This window comes from Bufo bufo, chromosome 1 (assembly GCF_905171765.1).
Source record: "Bufo bufo chromosome 1, aBufBuf1.1, whole genome shotgun sequence".
Taxonomy (NCBI): Eukaryota; Metazoa; Chordata; class Amphibia; order Anura; family Bufonidae; genus Bufo; species Bufo bufo.
In genome coordinates this window covers 549771510-549794549 of record NC_053389.1, presented here as the reverse complement: position 1 = coordinate 549794549, position 23040 = coordinate 549771510, and the positions used below count along the sequence as shown (strand labels likewise).

At 40.5% G+C, this 23040-nt stretch overlaps 1 protein-coding gene across 2 annotated transcripts in view; it reads left to right on the top strand.

The window, feature by feature from the left end:
* Positions 1–23040, top strand: part of RELN (reelin) — an 841105-nt gene that overhangs the window by 658711 nt on the left and 159354 nt on the right. For both annotated transcript variants that reach the window (XM_040412563.1, XM_040412554.1), the window contains exons 29-32: positions 1430–1587; positions 10648–10855; positions 13249–13325; positions 20598–20756. In XM_040412563.1, the coding sequence (XP_040268497.1) occupies positions 1430–1587; positions 10648–10855; positions 13249–13325; positions 20598–20756 (602 nt within the window). The remainder of the gene's footprint in view (positions 1–1429; positions 1588–10647; positions 10856–13248; positions 13326–20597; positions 20757–23040) is intronic.

Here is a 23040-nt window from a genome sequence, read left to right as displayed (position 1 = left end):
TTGGGGTGAGCTGGACCGCACAGTGAAGGCAAAAGGGCCAACAAGTGCTAAGCATCTCTGGGAACTCCTTCAAGACTGTTGGAAGACCATTTCAGGGGACTACCTCTTGAAGCTCATCAAGAGAATGGCAAGAGTGTGCAAAGCAGTAATCAGTGATGCCTTCATAGTCATGAAAATAAAGAAAACTCTTTGAATGAGAAGGTGTGTCCAAACTTTTGGTCTGTACTGTATATATATAGATTTATTTTTATTTTTTACGGCGCTCACCTTAGGGGATAATTTACATGATATTTATGTAGTCTGGGTTGTTATGGATGCGGCAATAACAAACATATGCGGGAGATATTTTCTTTCAGTTTTTTTCATTGAAAAGCGTATTTTCAATGGAAAAAAGCGTAATTGTTTTTTATGGGATTTCTTTATTTAGTAAATGAGGTTTTTTTAACTTTTTTTTACCAATTAATAGTCACACAAGGGGACTATAACAGACAGCTTTTTGATTGCTTTTAAAATGCAATGCACTATCCCTTTAGTGCATTACATTTGAATGGCAATGCTATTCTAACATTGACTCTCTGGCGCAGCCTGCTGGAAATTACTGAAGGCTGGTTTGGGGCATACATCAGACCCCAGGCAGCCTTCACACACATTGGCACCCTGCGATTGCATTTGCGGGGTGCCGATGGGAGACAGAGGGAGTCCGCTCCCTCTGTCAGCACTTTACATGTGGCGGGCTCCATTGCCCATGGCATGTAAAGTGTTAAACACCCCTGATCGGCACTCCTGCCGGTCTGGGCTGTTAGAGCAGGGCCGCGGCTCTCATAAAAAAGCGGTTGCCCAGCCTAAGGCCCCTTAGTGACCGCCTTAAAAATGCGTAAGGGTGGTCACTAAGGGGTTAAGGTCCTTTTACACAACTGATCATTGGGTCAATTATCAGGGATAAGCATTTGTAGAAACATTTGTTTCCAATAATTAGCCAATGTAAATGCACAACAGGTGATCATTTCTTTTGGCTGGCACCAAACATGTTTCCTGCTGATTTGCTCATGATGAACATGAAGTTGAGTTTTAGCCATGAGCATGAATCAAGTGCTATGTTTTGCTATTATACCAATAAAAGATCATTGATTTCTTCACATGTTCATCAAGAAAGCTGTATTTATCTTACAAATATTATATTTAATACACATTTGAAAGTTGCATTCATTTTTTTTAGAACTCAGTATTTAATCAGGTGTAAAATTACTGATCCAAATGACAAGCATGGATAGGGGTGTTTAGGTCATGCTAAGGTTTCTGGTATTTTTTTTGTAATATTTTATTTCAGTGTAAATATAACCATAGCTAGTGTTATAAACTCATCCAAGTCGTTTTTATTCATTTCATGTGCACATATACTATAATGTATACCTTTTTCTTATCATTTTAGTAAAACAAGATTTCGATGGATACAAGAGAGCAGCTCATTAAAAAATGTCCCAGCTTTTGGCCTGGACAGTGTTTATATATCAGAACCTTGTCCAAATTACTGTAATGGTCACGGAGATTGTATTTCAGGAGTTTGTTTTTGTGATCGTGGATACACAGGTAAAGAAATCTAATTGCATATCAAATGAAAATAGTTATCACATTTACAATATACCTGAGTGTTATATACATTATGTGCTGCTTTCATTGAATATATCTAGAAAAGCATAAGCATGATTATTACTTTTCTTTTAAACACGAGAGAGATACTGTTCCAAAGATGTGGACTCTTCCATTACTCCATTGTTTCTCCTCACTTGCTTTCCAAGGGGAAACTTTTAGGGCTCTTTCACATGAGCGGATCCCGTGTGTGGAATCCGCTGCGTGAAAGAGTGCCAAGCCCTGTTCCTGACAGCAGAGACACGAAGCATTAACATGATTGATAATGTTCTTTGCTTCTCTGTGACCTTTTTACTACAAAATCACGGTGACAACTTTATCTCACTGTGATTTTGTAGTAAAAAGATCACAGAGAAGCAAAGAGCATTATCAATCATGTTAATGCTCCGTGTCTCTGCTGTCCGGAACGGGGCTTGGCACGCTTTCACGCAGCAGATTAACCGCACGGCATCCGCTCGTGTGAAAGCGCCCTTAGAATGTTGCTTGTTAACGGTCTCAGTTATTTTATAGAAGGCTAAAAAGTGACTTTCTTATAGCATGCATTGCTGGCATCAGTAGCTGGCAAGGATGGACAATGGCAGACGGACTATTTGTCAGAGTTCTATAAAGTTCCTCTCAGGTTCCATCACTATCTTCCTCGCTGCTTATGTCCTGTGTAGTTACTTTGGCAGGGGGGTCCTCCCAACTTTCTGACAGTTATCAGAGGATGTCTCTTTTCCGTCATTAAATAAGCTTCCTTTGTTCTGCTCAGCATGTGTTCACTTGAATGTGACAAAGTTGTAATACCTGTCATAGCTTCTGTGAAAAGTAAAGTGTGTGCAGTATAAACCAATGTAAAACCTGATGTAACCAAATACAGCCTTCATTACTCGCCTGATCGTCCTGGCCTTCAAACAGCTGATCAGTGAGGGTGATGCTTGTGTCAAAACCTCACCAATTTAATATTGATAGCCAAGAAAAGGATTCGCCATCCGTTTTAGTAAACTGGTTATCCCCTTTAATGGTGCTAATCCCCTTTAGGCATCATATGACCATGCAGCAACATATGTTATGGTCATCTGTGTCAAAAACTCAGTTTCATGATTTTTTTTTTTCTTCCTTAATTTGATTGTTAACATTACTAGCCGATGAATTATTTATGCTGTACTTAAAAAACTTTATAAATTAATAAAATCAATTACTTAGTCACTGTAAATTAAAGTCTTAGGCCCCTTTCACACGGGCGAGTATTCCACGCGGGTGAAATGCGTGATGTGAACTCATTGCACCGTCACTGAATCCTGACCCATTCATTTCTATGGGGCTGTGCACACGAGCGGTGATTTTCACGCATCACTTGTGCGTTGCGTGAAAATTGCAGCATGCTCTATATTGTGCGTTTTCCACGCAACACAGGCCCCATAGAAGTGAATGGTGCTGCGTGAAAATCGCAAGGTAATGTGAGAAAAATCGCGCATGTTTGGTACTCAAACCCGAACTTCTTCACAGAAGTTCGGGCTTCGGATCGGTGTTCTGTAGATTGTATTATTTTCCCTTATAACATGGTTATAAGGGAAAATTATAGCATTCTGAATACAGAATGCATAGTCAAATAGCACTGGAGGGGTAAAAGATCATGTGATGGATCATGTGATGACCGGAGTGACGTCACCACAGGTCCTTTACCCAGGTCCTAAAGAAAGGAGACAGAAGGAGAAGCCGGGCTCCGTGGTCAAGTGGATTAAGGTGAGTTAAATTTATTTCTTTATTTTTTTTAACCCCTCCAGCGCTATTTTACTATGCATTCAGTATTCAGAATGCTATTATTTTCCCTTATAACAATGTTATAAGGGGAAATAATAATGATCGGGTCTCCATCCCGATCGTCTCCTAGCAACCGTGCGTGAAAATCGCACCGCATCCGCACTTGCTTGCGGATGCTTGCGATTTTCACGCAACCCCATTCACTTCTATGGGGCCTGCGTTGCGTGAAAAACGCAGAATATAGAGCATGCTGCGATTTTCACGCAACGCACAAGTGATGCGTGAAAATCACCGCTCATGTGAACGGCCCCATAGAAATGAATGGGTCGGTATTCAGTGCGGGTGCAATGCGTTCAACTCGCACATCGCATCCGCGCGGAATACTCGCCCGTGTGAAAGGGGCCTTAGAATGCATGGGGATAAAACTGATCAGTTCTTTTCCGGATTTGAGCCCCTAGGACGGAACTCAGCGCTGGAAAAGAAAAACGCTAGTGTGAAAGTAGCCTAAGGCCTCTTTCACACTTGCGTTGTCCGGATCCGGCGTGTACTCCACTTGCCGGAATTACACGCCGGATCCGGAAAAACGCAAGTGTACTGAAAGCATTTGAAGACGGAACCGTCTTCCAAATGCGTTCAGTGTTACTATGGCACCCAGGACGCTATTAAAGTCCTGGTTGCCATAGTAGGAGCGGGGAGCGGGGGAGCGGTATACTTACAGTCCGTGCGGCTCCCGGGGCGCTCCAGAATGACGTCAGAGCGCCCCATGCGCATGGATGACGTGATCCATGTGATCACATGATCCATGCGCTTGGGGCGCCCTGACGTCACTCTGGAGCGCCCGGGGAGCCGCACGGACGGTAAGTACACTGCTCCCCCGCTCCCCGCTACACTTTACCATGGCTGCCAGGACTTTAGCGTCCCGGCAGCCATGGTAACCACTCTGAAAAAGCTAAATGTCGGCTCCGGCAATGCGCCGAAACGACGTTTAGCTTAGATCAATGCCTTTCAATGGGCATTAATTCCGGATCCGGCCTTGCGGCAAGTGTTCCGGATTTTTGGCCGGAGCAAAAAGCGCAGCATGCTGCGGTATTTTCTCCGGCCAAAAAACGTTCCGTTCCGGAACTGAAGACATCCTGATGCATCCTGAACGGATTTCTCTCCATTCAGAATGCATTAGGATAATCCTGATCAGGATTCTTCCGGCATAGAGCCCCGACGACGGAACTCTATGCCGGAAGACAAGAACGCAAGTGTGAAAGAGCCCTAAGTCAAAAGGGCTCAACGCCGGAAAAGAACTGATCAGGTATATCCCCATGCATTCTGAATGGAGAGTAATCCATTCAGGATGCATAAGGATGTCTTCAGTTCAGTCATTTTGACTGATCAGGCAAAAGAGAAAACCATAGCATGCTACGGTTTTATCTCCGGCGAAAAAAAAATTGAAGACTTTCCTGAATGCCGGATCCGTCATTTTTTTTCCATAGGAATGTATTAGTGCCAGATCCGGCATTCAAAATACCGGAATGCCGGATCCGTCCTTCCGGTCTGCGCATGCACAGACCGAAAAAATTGTGAAAAAAATAAATGCCGGATCCGTTTTGCTGGATGACACCGGAAAGACGGATCCGGAATTTCAATGCATTTTTTTGACTGATCAGGCATTTTACGGAACTGCTTGCCAGATCACTCTGCCTCAAGTGTGAAAGTATCCTTAATGTGACCTATAAACTGTACAACTCAATTGAAAAACAAACTAAAATCTTTTAGGTAGAGGGAAGAAAAAATATAAAAATAAAATAATATGGTTGCATAAGTGTGCACACCCTTAAACTAATACTTTGTTGAAGCACCTTTTGATTTTATTACATTGTTCCTGAGAGCTTCAGGTAAGCTATGGCATAGAAAACGCAATCTGACAATAAAAACCGCTTGGGAAACGCATAGGAGCCGCATCATAGTAAATCCGGGTTTTACATCTACCTGTCGAACATTGTGATTCCAGTCCGGTTTTTGATACTTACTTGAATATAAAAGAAGGAGGGGAAACACTGCAAGGTTACCACTGAAGAAGGGGCACCCCCCCGAAACGCGTATGGGCTACACCTTGCACCGGCATGCTGGCAAAGAGTCTCCCCTGGGCTTGAATCAAATCTCTGAAACAAAAAAATTCTGATGACGCTTGGTCTTACTGAGCGCACAACTCGCTGATGATACAGGACATAGTCAGCTGATATCCGCTCGATTACAGACCATCAAGTTCGCGTCCAGAGAAGTGAAACGACAAGATTAAGGTAATATTGTATCAGCAACTACAAGTAGGTGGGACGCCACCACGAGTGCTTATTGCATTTACCTGCTGGTCTTCCCGGTCATATTGAAAAGACTGGTAACCCATCTGTTTGCACTAGCACAGAGAGCTAGGAGCGGAACTATGCATACTTAAAGACATTTCAGATTTGGAATCACTTACAAAGCCTTCTTGCGGTTTCTTGCTGCTATTAGTTATATTTCCTACTGAATGGATGTATAAACGCACGATCAGTTTGCGGTTTTTTTTGGCTGGACTTCAACATTGCTGCCATCAGTCTGCAGTTTGAACTTTAACCATTGCTACCAATTGTTACATTATTGCCGCCACATTGTTACATTGTTGCTACGTTTATGTAACATTGGATATTGCTGCTAATCACTTTGTGCCATTGCTGCTACATTTTATGTTACATTATTTAATATTGCATATTGCTGCCAAATATTTTGTGTCAAGTTTTATGCTGTATACCACATTATTTTTAATGATTGATTTTATATGTATATCAAATAAATATCTCGTCTTTGGCCACATATATAGAGTGCCTGGTCTATCTTTCTCTATATTTTACCAATTAACCTGTGGCTGGGTGGGCCACTAAGACCAAGAGCACCTGATCCATATTGTCCAGCTGAAGTGATCCACAGATAGTCTTTCTAATTTTACCTTTTGATTTTATTACAGCACTCAGTCTTTTTGGGTATGAGTCTATTAGCATGGCACATTTTGACTTGGCAAGATTTGCCCACTCTTCTTGGCAAAAACACTCCAAATCTGTCAGATTGCGAGGGCATCTCCTGTGCACAGCCCTCTTCAGATCACCCCACAGATTTTTAATTGGATTCAGGTCTGGGCAGTCTTCTTCTGGTGAAGCCATTCCTTTGTTGATTTGGATGTATGCTTTGGGTTGTTTTCATGCTGAAAGATGAAGTTCCTCTTTGGTTTTGTGCCAATATTGACTGGTATTTGGAACTGTTCATAATTCCCTCTAGCTTAACTAAGCCCCAGTTCCAGCTGAAGAAAAACAGCCCCTTGGCATGATGCTGCCACCACCATGCTTCACAGTGGGTATGGTGATCTTTTGGTGATGTGCAGTGTTGTTTTTGCGCCAAACATATCTTATGGAATTATGGCCAAAAAGTTCAACCATGGTTTCATCAGACCATAACACCTTTTCCCACATGCTTTTGGGAGACTTCAGATGTGTTTTTGCAAAATATAGCCTGGCTTGGATGTTTTTGTTTGTAAGAAAAGGCTTACGTCTTGCCACTACCCCATAGCCCAGACATATGGAGAATACGGGAGATTGTTGTCACATGTACCACACTGCCAGTACTTGCCAGATATTCCTGCAGCTCCTTTAATGTTGCTTTAGGCCTCTTGGTAGCCTCCCAGACCAGTTTTCTTCTTGTCTTTTCATCAATTTTGGAGGGACGTCCAGTTCTTGGTAATGTCACTGTTGTGCCATATTTTCTTCACTTGATGATGACTGTCTTCACTATGTTTCATGGTATATCTAATGCCTTGGAAATTCTTTAGTACCCTTCTGCTGACTGATACCTTTTAACAATGAGATCCCTCTGATGCTTTGGAAGCTTTCTGTGGACCATGGCTTTTGCTGTGGGATGCGACTAAGAAAATTTCAGGAAAGACCAACTAGAGCACCTGAACTTTATTTGGGGTTAATCTGAGGCACTTTAAATTATGGCAGGTGTATGCTGACTCCTATTTAATATGATTTTGAATGTGATTGCTTAATTCTGAACACATCTACAGCCAGTTATAAGCAAACACATTATTTTAGTTTTTAGTTTTTTTCTTCCCTCCACCTAAAAGATTTCAGTTTGTTTTTCAATTGAGAGGTATAGTTTATTGGTCACATTAAAGGTGGAAAAAGTTCTGAAATGATTTATCTTTGACTCATTTTTTTACAGCACAGAAACTTGACATTTTAACAGGGGTGTGTAGACTTGTTTATATCCACTGTATATCCCCAATATGCTCATGTACATGAGGTCTAAAGAGTTAAATGAAAAATTGATCTCTTCAGGATTTATAACCGTATCTTTAAAACATAAATGACTGAATGCTAACCTGTATCTTGTATCACATATACAGTTAAGTCCATATATATTTGGACACTGACACAAATTTTGTTTTTATTACCTGTTTACTAAAACATATTTAAGTTATAGTTATATAATGGGCATAGAAATTAACTCCAGACTTTTAGCTTTCATTTGAAGGTATCCACATTAAAATTAGATGAAGGGTTTAGGAGTTTCAGCTCCTTTACATGTGGCACCCTGTTTTTAACCCCTTAGTGACCACCCATACGTGTTTTACGGTGGTTACTAAGGGGCCTTAGGCTGGGCCCCCGTGCAGCAGGGAGCGGGAACCCGGCTCTCATGTGAGCCGCGGCCCTGCTCTAAGAGCCCGGACCGACAGAAATGCTGTTCCAGGCTGTTTAACACTTTACATGCCGCTGGCAATGGCGCCCGCCACATGTAAATTGCTGACATAGGGAGTGGACTACCTCTGTCTCCAATCGGCACCCCGCAAATGCGATTGCTAGGTGCCGATGTGTGTAGGCTGGCAGGGGTCTGATGTAGGCCCCAGACCAGCCTTCAGTAATCTCCAGCAGGCTGCGCCTCTTTGGTGCAGCCTGCTGGTCAATGTCAGAATAGCATTGCCATTAAAATGCAATGCACTATAGGGATAGTGCATTGCATTTTAAAAGCAATCATAAAGCTATCTGTTATAGTCCCTTTGTGAAACTATTAAGTGGTAAAAAAAAAAAACATTTATTCAAGAAAAAAAATCCCATTAAAAAAATATGCTTTTTTCCCATTGAAAATATGCTTTTCAATGAAAAAAATTGCAAAAAAATAAATCTTCCCCATATGTTTGATATTGCTGCATCAGTAACAACCTGGACTACATAAATATCATGTTAATTATCCCCTATGGTGAACGCCGTAAAAAAAAGACAGAATTGCTAATTTATTCTTAGTTGCCACCAAAAAAACATAATAACTAGCGATCAGAAAGCGCCACTTACTCCAAATTGATACCAATAGAAAATACAAGTCGTCCCGCAAAAATCACACAACTCCATAAAAAGAAAAAAGTTATGGGCCTTGGGAAGCGGCAATGCAAATACATTTTTTACTTTTAAAAAAGGGGGGGGTTTATTGCAAAAATGTAGTAAAATGTAAAAAAAAAACTATGTATTTGGTGTCACTGTAATCGTACTAACCCAGAGAATAAAGATATTATGTAATTTATACCGAAAAATGAACACCGTAAAATTTATAACGTAAAAACTCAGTGGCAGTATTGCTGTTTTTCCCATCTCCCTCCCAGAAAGAGTTAATAAAAGTTAATCAGAAAGTCATGTGTACCCCAAAATGGTACCATTAAAAACTACAACTTGTCCTGCAAAAAACAATCCTTCATAAAGCTATATAGACGGAAAAAAGGAAGGAAAACGCTTGGTCATTAAGGCCCAAAACAGGTTGGTCACTAAGGTGTTAAAGGGGCCAAAAGTAATTGGGCAATTGACTCAAAGGCTGTTTCATGGGCAGGTGTGGGCAATTCCTTCATTATTTCATTCTCAATTAAGCACATAAAAGGCCTGGAGTTGATTTGAGGTGTGGTGCTTGCATTTTGAAGATTTTGCTGAGAAGTAAACATGCTGTCAAAGGAGCTCTCCATGCAGGTGACACAAGCATTCCTTCATCTGCAAAAATAGAAAAAACCCATCCGAGAAATTGCTACACTATTAGGAGTGGCAAAATCTACAGTTTGGTACATCCTGAGAAAGAAAGCACTGGTGACCTTAACAATGCAAAAAGACCTGGACGCCCACGGATGATCGCAGAATAATTACCATGGTAAAGAGAAACCCTTTCACAGCCAACCAAGTGAACAACACTCTCCAGGATATAGGCGTATCAATATCCAAATCTACCATAAAGAGAAGACTGCATGAAAGTAAATACAGAGGGTTCACTGCACGGTGCAAGCCACTGATAAGCCTCAAGAATAAGAAGGCTAGATGGACTTTGCTAAAAAAAAAAACATCTTAAAAAACCAGCACACTTCTGGAAGAACATTCTTTAGACAGATGAAACCAAGATCAACCTCTACCAGAATGATGGAAAGAAAAAAGAATGGTGAAGGCATGGTACAGCTAATGATCCAAAGCATACCACATCATCTGTAAAACATGGCGGAGGCAGTATGATGGCTTGGGCATGCATGGCTGCCAGTGGCACTGGGTCCCTAGTGTTTATTGATGATGTGACACAGGACAGAAGCAGCTGGATGAATTCTGGGGTTTTCAGAGACATACAGTGTGCTCAAATCCAGCCAAACTGATTGATCAGCGTTTCACTGGCCCAAAACATAAAGCTAAAGCAACCCAGGAGTTTTTTTAAAGCAAAGAAGTGGAATATTCTTGAATGGCCAAGTCAGTCACCTGATCTGAACCCAATAGAGCATTTCACTTGTTAAAGACTAAACTTCAGACAGAAAGGCCCACAAACAAACAGCAACTGAAAACTGCTGCAGTAAAGGCCTGGCAGAGCATTAAAAAGGAGGAAACCCAGCGTCTGGTGATGTCCATCAGTTCAAGACTTCAGGTAGTCATTGTCAACAAAGGGTTTTCAACCAAGTATTAGAAATTACCATTTTATTAACAATAATTTAATTTGTCAAATTTCTTTTGAGCCCCTGAAATGAAGGGATTGAGTTAAAAAAATGCTTTAGTTCCTCACATTTATATGCAATCATTTTGTTCAACCCACTGAATTAAAGCTGAAAGTCTGAACTTCAACTGCATCTGAATTGTTTTGTTCAAAATCCATTGTGGTAATGTACAGAACAAAACTTGCCTCTGTCCAAATATAGATGGACCTAACTGTATGGATCACTTTTCATTTTAGCTGAACATGGAACATGTGTCTCAAACAAGCCCAACCCAAGTGAGATGTTTGATAGATTTGAAGACAAACTTAGTCAGCTTTGGTATAAAATCAGTGGAGGACAGGTGGGCACAGGCTGCGGGATCGTAAGCGATGGAAAATCTCTATATTTTAATGGATCTGGAAAGAGGGAAGCAAGAACTGCCCCGCTGGACACAACACACACCAGGTAAAAATGATATTCAATAGTCTGCATCTGTGTGTGTGATACACAGCTTTCTGCTAAAAATTGCACTGTATGTTGGTGGTCACTTTTACTGCTCCTTCTTATTTGTTATAAAACCCTTTATTAAAGACAAGAACTCAAAAGCTCATGCGTCATAGGAATCAAACTTTTATACAAACAGATGACATATTGTCTTTACTGAGATTTTAGTTTTCACATGAAGTGTCAGATCTGTTTGTAAATGATGTCATCCATTGATGTGTGACCGTAATTTGACCCATTAATAGAAACCATAAAAGGACTTTTTTATATTGATGTATATTCGATTGCAAGGGGAATGCATCTTCCAGGAAAAGTGCAGGGATACAAATATGTAGAGTATATCATCAAATCAATTGTTGCTTTTGTATGTGTGCCATAGACATTGCAGTGGACAACAGAGTAAATGCATATAAAATGCATACAGTATATAATTGGCTTAGGCCAGGGGTCAGCAACATCTGTGAAACTACAGCTCCCAGCATGCACATTTGCTGTTCTCAGAACTCCCATGGAAGTGAATGAAGTATTCTTGGAGTTGCAGACTCACAACAGACAGAGTGCCAGAGGTTGCTGCCCCCTGGTTTTGCATATATAACCATATATAGTCTAAAAGTGTTTAATTCATTGAAAGCAACAAGTCATGACAATAATTACTGCATCCATCACAGAGGCAATTGCACAAAGTTAGAATCAAAAGTGGGTATGAATACGGTTGACTATAATGTATCTCATATTAGGTATGATAACATACCATATTAGTAATTTTCCCTTTATTTTTGTAAGTGTAGCAAGCTGGAAAATCATTGGACTTAAAAGTGAGTTTTTACCCGCTCAAAAGTATCAGCATAAAAATTGATGACTTATGGGGGAGATTTATCAATCTGGTGTAAAGTAGAACTGGCTTAGTTGCCCATCGCAACTAATCAGATTCCACCTTTTTCCACCTTTCATTTTGGACACGTCCTTTGGAAAATGAAAGGAGCAATCCAATTGGTTGCTATGGGCAACTAAGCCAGTTCTACTTTATGCCAGTTTGATAAATGACCCCATATGTGAGCAGAATTTTTGCTGAACTTGATATGCTTCTAACTAGGCAGTATTTTTCCAGTCATTTTCAAGGACACTGAGTATGAAACATTCAGTCTGAACCGCTGCCTCATACACCTACTGAGCTTTATGCAACTGTATTCAGCTCTCAGACTGTTTGGTGGCCTCCCTATAAAACCTCCTAGAAAATTCAGTGCTAATTATGAATAGCAGATGCAGAGGTAAGATTGATTCCAATCATCACTTGCCATAAACACTCCTCTAAATAGTATGCAACGGTGTGAAAAAGTGTTACCTTCCATATGTGCCCTTATTTTTGCATACACATGTGAAAGACTAAGTCTATTATGCAATTAGAGAGGCAGAGCGAAATTAACTAATATATACTTATATACTTATTATTCTGTAAATTGTCCTGACGAAGGGGGCACTTCGCCCTTGAAACGCGTTGACTTTAAATAAAAGAATATTATTCATCCCAAGGACTGATTTATATGCCAGCAGCGCCGGATAGTGGTCTGATATTTTTATGATTTTCTGCTATTATACACATTTCACATATACACAAGTTCTAGTTTGAAGGGAATATGTCACCATGATTTTGTAGTTTTATCTGCAGTAATACATGAATAGTCCTGCAGATAAGGAGTCCAGATTTTTCCTACTGCCTCCTGTTCCCCTGCTGTAAGCTCTAAAAGATGCGCTGAAATAGATTGCCATGGCTGCGGTGGTGTGTACATACATGTACAAGCAGCTTTAAATGCTGACAGCGGGGGAATACTGATCTGGACTCCTTATCTGCAGTACTACCATGTAGTTAAAGCGATTTTCGAGACTAAAAACTAATTTCCAGGTTGCTGAACACAGTTAAAAAATTTTTTTTTAAAAACCTGCACAAAGAAATGGCTATACAGTTTCCTGTGTATAGTTATATATCCTCGGAATCCCTTTATAATTACCTGATAAAACTTTCTACATGTGGCCTTCATTAGAGGGTGCTCAGTGTATATTATGAAATTATACAGTTAACATTGAACTCAACAAAAGCTGCAAAATCTCCTTGTACAGAGCTCACCATAGTGGTGACTGAAAAGAAAAATGGACCCCATGTCGCCACAAAAATGCAACCCCTCCCCCACAGGTGTGCTACCTCCATAGCAAGTACTGGAGCTGAAAAGTATACTGCTTATAATATTAAGAAATTAATTAGGTACACTATAAAAGCTGTCAATGTCTAAACATAATGTAACTATTGTGTATAGTCACCAACACATCTTCTCCTTTTTATTCTACTTGCTTTGTTACAGATTACTTCAATTTTATATACAAATTGGAAGTAGGAATAGTGGCTCATCTTGTAGCAAGCCAAAATCAAGAAACGAAGGTAAATTATTTTTCCTCCAGAGATTTTGATTGTTTTTGTATCGAATAAAGAACTAATAGCTGGGCCCTTAAATGGTTGCAGGTCATGATATCATTACTGTTCTAAGGAGTTATGAGGCTCTAATCTTTAGCTGCACGTAAGAATTATTTTTAGTGAAATGCTCAATAAACAATTTACATATTCATGTTTGTCTACATAGTATATAGAAGAAGGAAATGTGACTTGATTATTTCCTACACATTTGTACAGTATAAAGGTACTTTTATTCAGGGAACTAAACCGCTACCATTTTAAGAATTAATTGTAGAAACATTTCCATGGAAAACCATGATTTTATTGTTCAGACAGTAGTTTTTTGTTGTTGTAGTTTTCTTTTGAAACAAAAAAACATCCTTTAACCCCTTAAGGACCTCTGCCGTACGTGACTTAAGGACCAGCGCCGTACATGTATGGTGCAAGGTCCGCGGGGCTCTGGGGGAGGATCAGGGGGGAAATCGCGGCACCATGCCGGCTCTTACCGGCAGGCAGCCATGCCAGGTAAGGGCAGCATGGTGCCGCACCGCCCCCCCCCCCCTACAGCTCCAAGAGATGCGATTGGCCGATCAATGTGTCGGTCACATCGCAGCGCAGGAAGCTGTCATCAGCATCGGGGCTGGTCGGGAGGAGGTCAGGGAGAAGTGGCAGGTGCTGAACTGGTCAGCACCGGTCACCTCCAAGGTGAGGCAGGGGACACCAGTGTTTTGGGTCCCCTGCCAGCACTGCGATTGGCTGGAACAGCGTTCCAGCCAATGGCAGCGCTATAGCCGCACAGGAAGAGGCAGAACTTCTCTGCATGCAGCCATTCTAGCTGGTTACTGCATGCAGAGAGTTTCTGTGCCTTTCTACTTGTGGCTTGCTGGGACTTGTGGTTCACACCACAGTGCTTTTAACCCCTTTCCTGCTGAAAAGAAGAACATCTGGATAGCTCCACAGATTCTTTTTTTCATTTGCAGCTGTTCCAGATCCCTAAACCACCCTCAGTTCCTGTCCCTTCCCACCCCCTCTCCCCCTTTTTTTTACAGACGCCATTTGGTCCGTGCACTTTTTTTGTTCATTTTTTTTTTTTTTTTTTACAATTTTCCAGCTCTGCACCACTTTTTCTGCATGCGAGCTGTGACCGCCAAGTGCTGTTCAGTGTGTACCTGCCTGATCACCACCTGGGGATTATTTGTGCTGATTTTTTGGCAAATGTATCTTTTTTTTTGGTTAAAAAAGAAAAAAGTAGTTAGAGCTTTATATAAATATATATAGAGTTCTATATTTTTATATATATATATATATATATATATATATATATATATATATATATAGATATAAGTAACATTTTTAGCCAGTATTCACTTTTACAACACTGTAGTAAATTGTTATACTACAGTTTTTGCACGCACGCACGCACGATCTGTGTGCGTGCGTGTTGCAGAGCACAGATCAGTAGTGTGCTCAGTAGCATCTGCACATTTTTGAGGGTTTTTTTTCTTTCTTTTTTTTGTGTGAAAAAAGAGCTGCAGTTAGTGGTAGTAAGTTAGATATATATATATATATATATTTCAGTTAGTGTGAGTTTAGGTTTTTGCACGAACGCACCATCTGCGTGTGTGCATTTTGCTGAGCACTGTAGTGAATTTTTATACTACAGTTTTTGCACATACGATCTGTGTGAGTGTGTGCATGCTGCTGAGCACCGATCAGTAGTGTGCTTAGTAGCATCTGCACATTTTTTAAGCTTTTTTTGGGGGGGGTTTGCAAAAGAACTGTAGTTAGTTAGAGATATACCCGTATATAAATTTCAGTTAGTGTCAGTTTAGGTTTTTGCACCAACGCACCATCTGCGTACGTGCATTTTGCAACCACTGAGCCCCGATCAGTAGTGTCCATTAGGCTGGGTTCACACGGGCGTGATGGATTTGTTTCAGGATGCGACCCGGGTGAATTGCGGCAAACCCGCGTGAGTAGGTACCCAATTGCAGTCAGTTTTGACTGCGATTGCGTTCCGTTGTTCAGTTTTTATCGCGCGGGTGCAATGTGTTTTGCACGCGCGTGATAAAAAAATTAATGTGGTACCCAGACCCGATCATTATTATTTTCCCTTATAACATGGTTATACGGGAAAATAATAGCATTCTGAATACAGAATGCTTACTAAAATAGGGCTGGAGGGGTTAAAAAAATAAATAAAATAATGGTGATGGATCATGTGATGGACCATGTGATGAGCGCAGTTACGTCATCACAGGTCCTTTACCTCACAGATGAAGACAGAAGAGATGCCGGCTGCGCGAACAGTGGATTAAGGTAAGTTAAATTATTTTTATTTTTATTTTTTAACCCCTTTAGCCCTATTTTAGTAAACATTCTGTATTCAGAATGCTATTATTTTCCCTTATAACCATGTTATAAGGGAAAATAATAATGATCGGGTCCCCATCCCGATCGTCTGCTAGCAACTGTGCATGAAAATCGCACCGCATCCACACTTGCTTGCGGATGCTTGCGATTTTCACGCAGTCCCATTCACTTCTATAGGGCCTGCGTTGCGTGTAAAACGCACAATATAGAGCATGCTGCGATTTTCACGCAACGCACAAGTGATGCGTGAAAATCACCGCTCATGTGCACAGCCCCATAGAAATGAATGGGTCCGGATTCAGTGCGGGTGCAATGCGTTCACCTCACGCATTGCACCCGTGCGGAAACCTCGCCCGTGTGAACTCAGCCTTACTGATCACATCTGCTCAGTTTGCACTGCAAGTTTTATTTTTTTTGCAGAAAATACTTTTTTTTGTGCAGAAGACTTTTTTTCTGCAGAAAATACTTCTTTTTTTTTTACAACTATTCTTCTAAATTTAATTTCAAATTTATTACAAGCCCCTGCACGTGTGAAAACACTACATACACACCCCTCACACTAAATAAAGGTTTACACATTTCACACATTACACCCCAATAAAATAAAAATTTACCATTCATCCTGTCACCGCCAGACATCTGAGAAGCTCTGCCAGACGTTCTTCAGAACCTCCTGCTTGAGGTTCTTTTGTTTTGCTTTCGTCTTGTCATCTCGTTTCCCTCTCTCAGCTGTCATCTAGTTGCACTGATTGCATCCCTTTAAATCCCCTCCCATACTGCATCACTTTGCGGTTTATACAACTTCCTGGAGTGTGTGCATGCTGGATGCTACAACTGATGCTTCTACAGATAAGTCTGTTCATTTATCTGTGTTTTCCTGTTTGCTTGATCCTAGGTGACCCTGACTCCCTCCGTATTAAGTGTAGGGAGTCGGTGGTCGTGTCCTCTCGCTATTATAGGGTGTTCAGGTTTCATACAGTCGAGGAACAAGGGTATGCAATTATCTACCATAGAGATTTTTGCATAGGCTGAGCAGTAAGGGAGAGAGCTAGGGCTGTTGCAGGGCTTACCCTTTGGTTCCTTAGTTTTGGATCAAGTCAGTCGGATCTTCATTTGTGTCTTCTAGTTTTCTGTAACACCTTCCGTGACACATCCCAATGAGTGTACTCAGCTGAAGAGGCATACGCCTTTCTTGCCTCTGATACTGAGACTGCTAGCGAGTTAGAAGAGGATGCCACTTTCCTCTACTCCTCTACCCCCTCGTCATCATCAGCTAATGAGGGACCCTCTAGAAGGTGCCCCAGGATAGCAGAGGAGGCAGTCCCCCAGAGTGAGCCCACATGCCACCCACCCCCTGAGAATTATCAGCCCCAAATTCCTGAGTTTGTGGGTAACTCAGGAATTCAGATAGCTTGGGCAGGCTTCACTGAAGTAGATTTGTTTCAAAATCTTCTTCTCTGAAGATTTTGTAAATTTAATGGTGGCCCAAACCAACTTATACGCCCAACAATTTATTTCCTAGTGCCCCACAACGCCATACGCTAGACCCCAAAGTTGGACCCCAGTAAGTGCAGCAGAGATGACGACATTTTGAGGACTTGTGCTGCATATGGGCTTAGTATAGAAGCCAAACGTTAGACAATATTGGAGTTCGCAAAAAAAGGAGGATCGGCACTCTCTCTTGGTATATAATATTGCTCTGTTTATTGCCACATAATAGTGACTCGTTTCGGCACACTGCATGCTTTTCTCAAACTGTGAATATACAAGCAACCTTATCCCATTTAAATAGCCCGCCAAATCACAGTGATTATGTCCAGTTACCATGACAACCAAATAAACAAAAAGAGGAAGTGCACGTGTGATCAACAGTGTCCATCACAAAATTAGTAAGTCCATAAAGAACATTGTTACTCCAAGAATGGGTAAAAATAAATTTTTGACTCCATTTTACCAGTGTCATGAAGTACAATATGTGATGAGAAAACAATCTCAGAATGGCCTGGATAAGAAAGCGTTTTAGTTATTACCCCATAAAAATGGCCTGGTCCTTAAGGTGAAAAATGGCTGGGTCCTTAAGGGGTTAAAGTATATATGGTTGACAAGATAAACAACATAAAAAATCTTATACTATTATTATACTTATTTTCAGCATAAAAAGACGCTTGCTCAAAGTGCTTACATAAGAGACAAGAGTAAAGCAGTGTACGCTTTTAGTTTGAATAGTCTGAGACTTATGTAGCTTCCTGAGACACCCATTAACTCTGCATGGGTCCCTACTTAAAAGGTGGGTTGACCTCTCTTGATGCAGTGATGTTAACAGCCACATACAGACACCACAGAGATTTTCTGTAACAAAAGCAGACAAACAGGACTTTGCGGCAAACCCTTCTATTTGTGAATGTTTTGTTACATGCATAATGTGCATCCCACAGGCGCCTTTCCGCTTTTTCCTGTAATTAATGGATATAAAACGTAAAACATTAAACAGAGTACCTTTCACATGTTTTGTATAATTGCTGCAAGTCATTAGTCATTTGTAATTGGGTGAAAAGTGGATTTTAGATGATTAAGCCTGCATAGAAAACAGATTTTTTTTTTTCAACCAGATTGACCTAAACCTTGACATGGCGGTACTAATAACTGATATTACCAGGTTTTCTGGCACAGTCAGCTTTTTCTACCATTTCCATATCTCCTATAGATTCTAATGGAGGGTAATTGTGCATGCATGGCTACAGCTCCTTTGAACCAAACACTTGAACCACCACTGCACATACTTGTATAGCATGTCTACTGGACATGTCATTAAAAGTTTTCATTGTCAACCCTTTTAATTGTCAAACATTGTTCTTTGATGGAGGGATATATTATGTATTCCCTTCCGCCACTGTCAGCACGCAAAGCTGCACTGAAATACACAGTCTGGACAGCTGTGCTGTTCTAACATAATGGAGAGGACACATGTGCGCATGCACAGCAGTCCTAACAACAATGTATTTCAGTGCAACTTTGCGTGCTGACTAATGGGGAATGGGGGTTAGTAGGAAAATACAATGCAGTGATCTGGACTCCTTATTTGCAGTACTAATCATGTAGCATGGCAGATAATAGTCCAAGATTATGGTGACAGATTCCCTTTAAGCCATAGGGTACAAAACAAATATATGTCACTGCTTCTTGGATTTATTTACATCTAAAATATCATTTCTATTGAAATAGCAAGAATAGCTTATTCAAAACACATACCACTCCCATGCTACAGGTCAGTAGCCATTAGGAACCATCTTTTTACAGCCTGGTAGATCACCTTATTTGGACCCTGTTTCTGCTAAGTGTCAGCCCTGATAGGGGCAACTCCACTTCCCAGCTTTGTTCTAGTAATCCCTACTGTATGGTGAGGAGTGGAGTACGGTAACTATGGATTAGGCAGGTGAGACTGGCTAGTAGGTCTGATTTAGGTGGTTCCTAATGGCGATTGTAATTGTAGTGATGTGTGGGGCACATTTACAAAAGCTATACAGCAGCGTTCTGGCAAACAAAAGTTGCAATACATGTATTAAGAGTGGCAGACATCTTAATAAATTATCTACATCTTACCCTGGCAGACTTGTTATGAAGGTTTGCATATGAAATACCAGTCTTTAGTTAATGTGCCCCTATCTGTTTTAAATAATCTATTTGTTGCTAGAGTCAAAGACTGCACTAAACATAGCTTTAGTCTAGAAACTCTAGAAATAGACAGCCACGTATACTCATTTGCACACACTTACTGGTATATGCCATCACTTGCTGAAGTGAGTGGATCTGACTGCCCTGACCAATCCTCAGAATGATGTGACTGCAGCAATAGGTTGGTGTTGCATAGTGTTTTCCAGCACAGCTGCGCTCATGGCCACATGCTATTCAGGGAACTGTAGCACATTTTCATTCACTTGATCTGAGCTGTGTTGCAGTTCTCCACACGGCTGGAGGATGACAGCACTTCTTTGCAGGGAAAAAGACAAAGGGGCTTCTGCCTTTTTGTTCTCTGGATCATAAGATGTTGCCCCCCATGGATCTTTAATGTTATGGCATATCCTAGAGATGTGCTGTAACTTCATGTGATAGAAATATCACTTTATCCTTTTTTATGGAAAGCCCAGCCTGTATGGGGATTTGAAGACTTAATATTTTCTTTCCTTCCATTTGTTTTCTACAGTTGAGTTTTATTACAGCCTCTGTAACTGAGATCAGGTTTGCATTTTTTTTTATACACAAATAGGGTCATTTATCAAATGGAAAAACGCCCTTTGTGTCTTCTGCCCGCTCACGGGAGGTGTAAAAAAGGGGATGTGGCATGGGCGGGGAAGGGGACGGGCCGGCAGGTTGTCTCTTTTACCTTTTTCAACACTTGTTTTAGGTGTAGAAAATGGTATGAATGTAAGCCAACTAGGAAGCTGTCTTACATATAGAAGGGGCGGAGGATCCACTGCAGTTATGAAGAGGCTGGCGCCTCTACATAACTCCAGCGGATCCACCGCCAGGTATAGGGGTTATTAAGACCGGCGTCTAAAATGCCGGTTTTAATAAATGTGCACCAAAGTCTGTGAATGAATGGGCAAATAAGTACTTTTGGGTCCACCAAGCTATAAGTCTAAGTAGAAGGGCAGTTTTTATTTAATTCCTATGTTAAAACAACATTGCACTCTGCTGTGTGAACTATACTTGTGTTAATAGACCCACAGCTTTCTAGCCACTGCAAAGTTTACACTTAGTTGTCAGTTTTAGTGGACAGACGGAAAAATAGTAATTAACATAGTAAATTTATTAAAGCTCATAGTATTCCCCCTGCATTTACAGGAAAGGTATACTTTATGCGTATTTACTTTCATATTTATCTTTCAGGTATTGTTGTCCAATACACAAATGACAATGGAATCAGTTGGAATTTGTTACGAGAACTGGATTTTCTTTCCTATCTGGATCCACAAATAATTTCTATAGAGTTGCCTCCTGACGCTAAGACATCTTCCACTGCATTCAGATGGTGGCAACCACAGCATGGTAGGTTAAAGAAAAAGAACTTCACAAAAAATAGGTATACTGCAACAAAATAACATGTTATCTTATGTTAGCAACAGGAAAAGCAGAGTTTTTCATTTTTTTACTGACTATATCTTAGTTTTGCTATAATTTTTTTTATCATTGTACATATTTAAAATTTTGTATTAGATTTATTGAGCTCTAAAATTTCTCTAATAACACAATTCATATTGTAGTATAGTTATAAATAAGGCCTCATGCACATTGTGTGCTGTCCGCATCCGTATGTCTGTGCCACAGTCCCGCAAAAAAAAAAAAAAAATAGAACATGTCCTATAATTGAAAACATTAGAAAGTGCCCGTAATTAAATTTTTGTGTTCGCAGAGTCTGTCCAAGATCTAGAAAGTGCCCTAGAGGGACTTTCACCCCAATGTCAGGCATGCCAGAAATATTCTATTAAACTGTTTGCATCCATAGAAGCCTTAAAGGCGCCACGTATGTCAACATATTTAACATTTTTCAAACCAGCACCTGGGTCTGAATACTTTTGTAATTGCATGTAATAAAAATTTAGTATAGCCACTGTGTTATTTAATAAAAATGTATTTGTATAGCGTCACCTGCTGTTCTTTTCCTTAATTTTTGTCCGGTGCACTGAGCTGGTCGAATGTGCTCAGTTTAAAGTGAAAGACTTCTATAGCTACATGCAGGGGCGTTGCTAGGGTCTCAAAAGATCTGGGGCCCGAGCCCCGATCAATATGGTCCAGTTCTCTAAGTAGCCCCCCCCCCCTCCCCCTGCACACCACATTTGCTGTACTTGCTATACAGCAGCACATACAGTACCTCTCACATCCAGTGCCTCCTGGTGACATCTCCTCTGATGTAGATCTTCTCTGTCATCATCCTCTCCATTTGGTCTGGACAACTTCTTTCATCCGCACCTCCTCTCTGCAGAGTCTGACACACCGACATCTTAGCTTCCTCACATTTCTATCATCATCCCCCAACCTGGAGTCCCAACAGTGTTATCCTGCTGCTCTATGTTCTCCCCAAATACTATCCTGAAGAAAAATGAGTGCCCCTCATAGTCCCACCAATAGTAATTCCCTTCTAGAATGCCCTCATTAGTAATACTGCCCCCTACAGTGCCCCCAACCGTGATAACGGTGCCCCCATTAGTAGAAGAGTCCTCCAGTATTAACCCCTTCCCGACCAGCGAAATAGTACGGCTTAGCAGGATGTGACTTGCCGCCCAGCGCCGTATTATTACGGCCCGCTGATCGGGCGGGTGCATGATACACCCCGTCTGATAGACACCCGCAAACAATTAGACCCTACCTAAGACAATCGGTCAAAAAATAAAAAAGCTATTACTCTCAGACAATGGAGACACTAAAATATAATTTTTTTTGCTTCAAAACTGCTATTATTGTGCTACAGTGAAATAAAAAATAAAAAAAGTAGACATATTAGGTATTGCCGCGTCCATAACAAACTGCTCTATAAAAATACCACATTACCTAACTGAACACCGTAAAAATAAAATTATAAAAACTGTGCTAAAAAAGCAATTTTTTGCCACCTTACATCACAAAAATTGCAACACTAAGCGATCAAAAAGGCGTATGCCCCCCTCAAATAGTACCAAACAGTCACCTTATCCCGCAAAAAAGGAGACCCTACCTAAGAAAATCAGTAAAAAAATAAAAAATCCATGGCTCTCAGACTATGGAGACACTAAAACATCATTATTTTTACGACAACATGTGGGGTGTTTCTGTAAACAGCAGAATCAGGGTAATAAATATTGAGTTTTGTTTGGCTTTTAACCCTCGATGTGTTAAAAAAATGAATTAAAATGGAAAATCTGCCAAAAATTTGAAATTTTGAAATTTTATCTCCATTTTTTTTTTATTCTTGTGGAACACCTAAAGGGTTAACAAAATTTGTAAAATCTGTTTCGAGTAGCTTGAGGGGTGTAGTTTCTACAATGGGGTAATCTATGTAAGCCCCACAAAGTGACTTCAGACCTAAACTGGTCCTTAAAAAGTTGGTTTTGGAAATTTTCTTAAAAATTTTAAGAATTGCTTCTAAAATTCTAAGCCTTCTAACTCCTAAAAAAATAAAATGACATTTACAAAATGATGCCAACATAAAGTAGACATATGGGGAATGTTAAGTAATAAATATTTTATGAGGTATCACTTTCTGTTTTAAAGGCAGAGAAATAGAAATTTAGAAAATTGTGAATTCTTCAAAATGTTTGGTAAATTTGGGATGTTTTCATAAATAAAGGTGAAATAT